We start from the raw sequence: 623 nt of genomic DNA, 5'->3' as shown, positions 1-623 counted from the left end.
AAAGCAAGCTTCCAGAGATCAGGTAATAGGATTGATAGCAGCACCAGGATCAAGGTAATTGTGATTAAAAGCAAGCAACCAGAGATCAGGTATTGGGATTGATAGTAGCTATCAGAGATCAGGTAAAGGTATTGAAAGCAGCTACCAGAGATCAGGTAATGGGATTGAAAGTAGCTACCTGAGATCAGGTAATCTGATTGATAGCAGCTATCAGAGATCAGGTAATGGCATTGAAAGCAGCAACCAGTGACCAGGTAATGGGACTAAAAGCAGCAACCAGAGATCAGGTATTGGGATTGATAGCAGCTATCAGAGATCAGGTAAAGGTATTAAAAACAGCTATCAGAGATCAGGTAATGGTATTGAAAGCAGCTACCTGAGATCAGGTAATGGGATTGAAAGCAGCTACCAGAGATCAGGTAATGGGATTGAAAGCAGCTACCTGAGATCAGGTAATGGGATTGAAAGCAGCTGCCAGAGATCAGGTAATGGGATTGATAGCAGCTACCAGAGATCAGGTAATGGGATTAAAAGCAGCAACCAGCAATCAGGTATTTGGATTGATAGCAGCTATCAGAGATCAGGTAAAGGTATTAAAAGCAGCTACCAGAGATCAAGTAATT

General features: G+C 42.1%; 1 protein-coding gene across 1 annotated transcript; it reads left to right on the top strand.

Annotated features, from left to right (window-relative positions):
- Positions 1-224: 224 nt before the first annotated feature.
- Positions 225-446, top strand: SARC_18113 (hypothetical protein; the record flags this gene model as incomplete). The annotated part of the gene is made up of 2 exons (XM_014287804.1): positions 225-353; positions 387-446. The coding sequence occupies 2 exons, from the start codon at positions 225-227 to the stop codon at positions 444-446; spliced, it is 189 nt and encodes a 62-aa protein (XP_014143279.1).
- Between the last annotated feature and the right edge of the window lie 177 nt (positions 447-623).

The sequence above is a fragment of the Sphaeroforma arctica genome, assembly GCF_001186125.1.
Source record: "Sphaeroforma arctica JP610 unplaced genomic scaffold supercont1.13857, whole genome shotgun sequence".
Classification (NCBI taxonomy): Eukaryota; class Ichthyosporea; order Ichthyophonida; genus Sphaeroforma; species Sphaeroforma arctica.
This window is presented reverse-complemented; position numbering and strand designations above follow the sequence as displayed.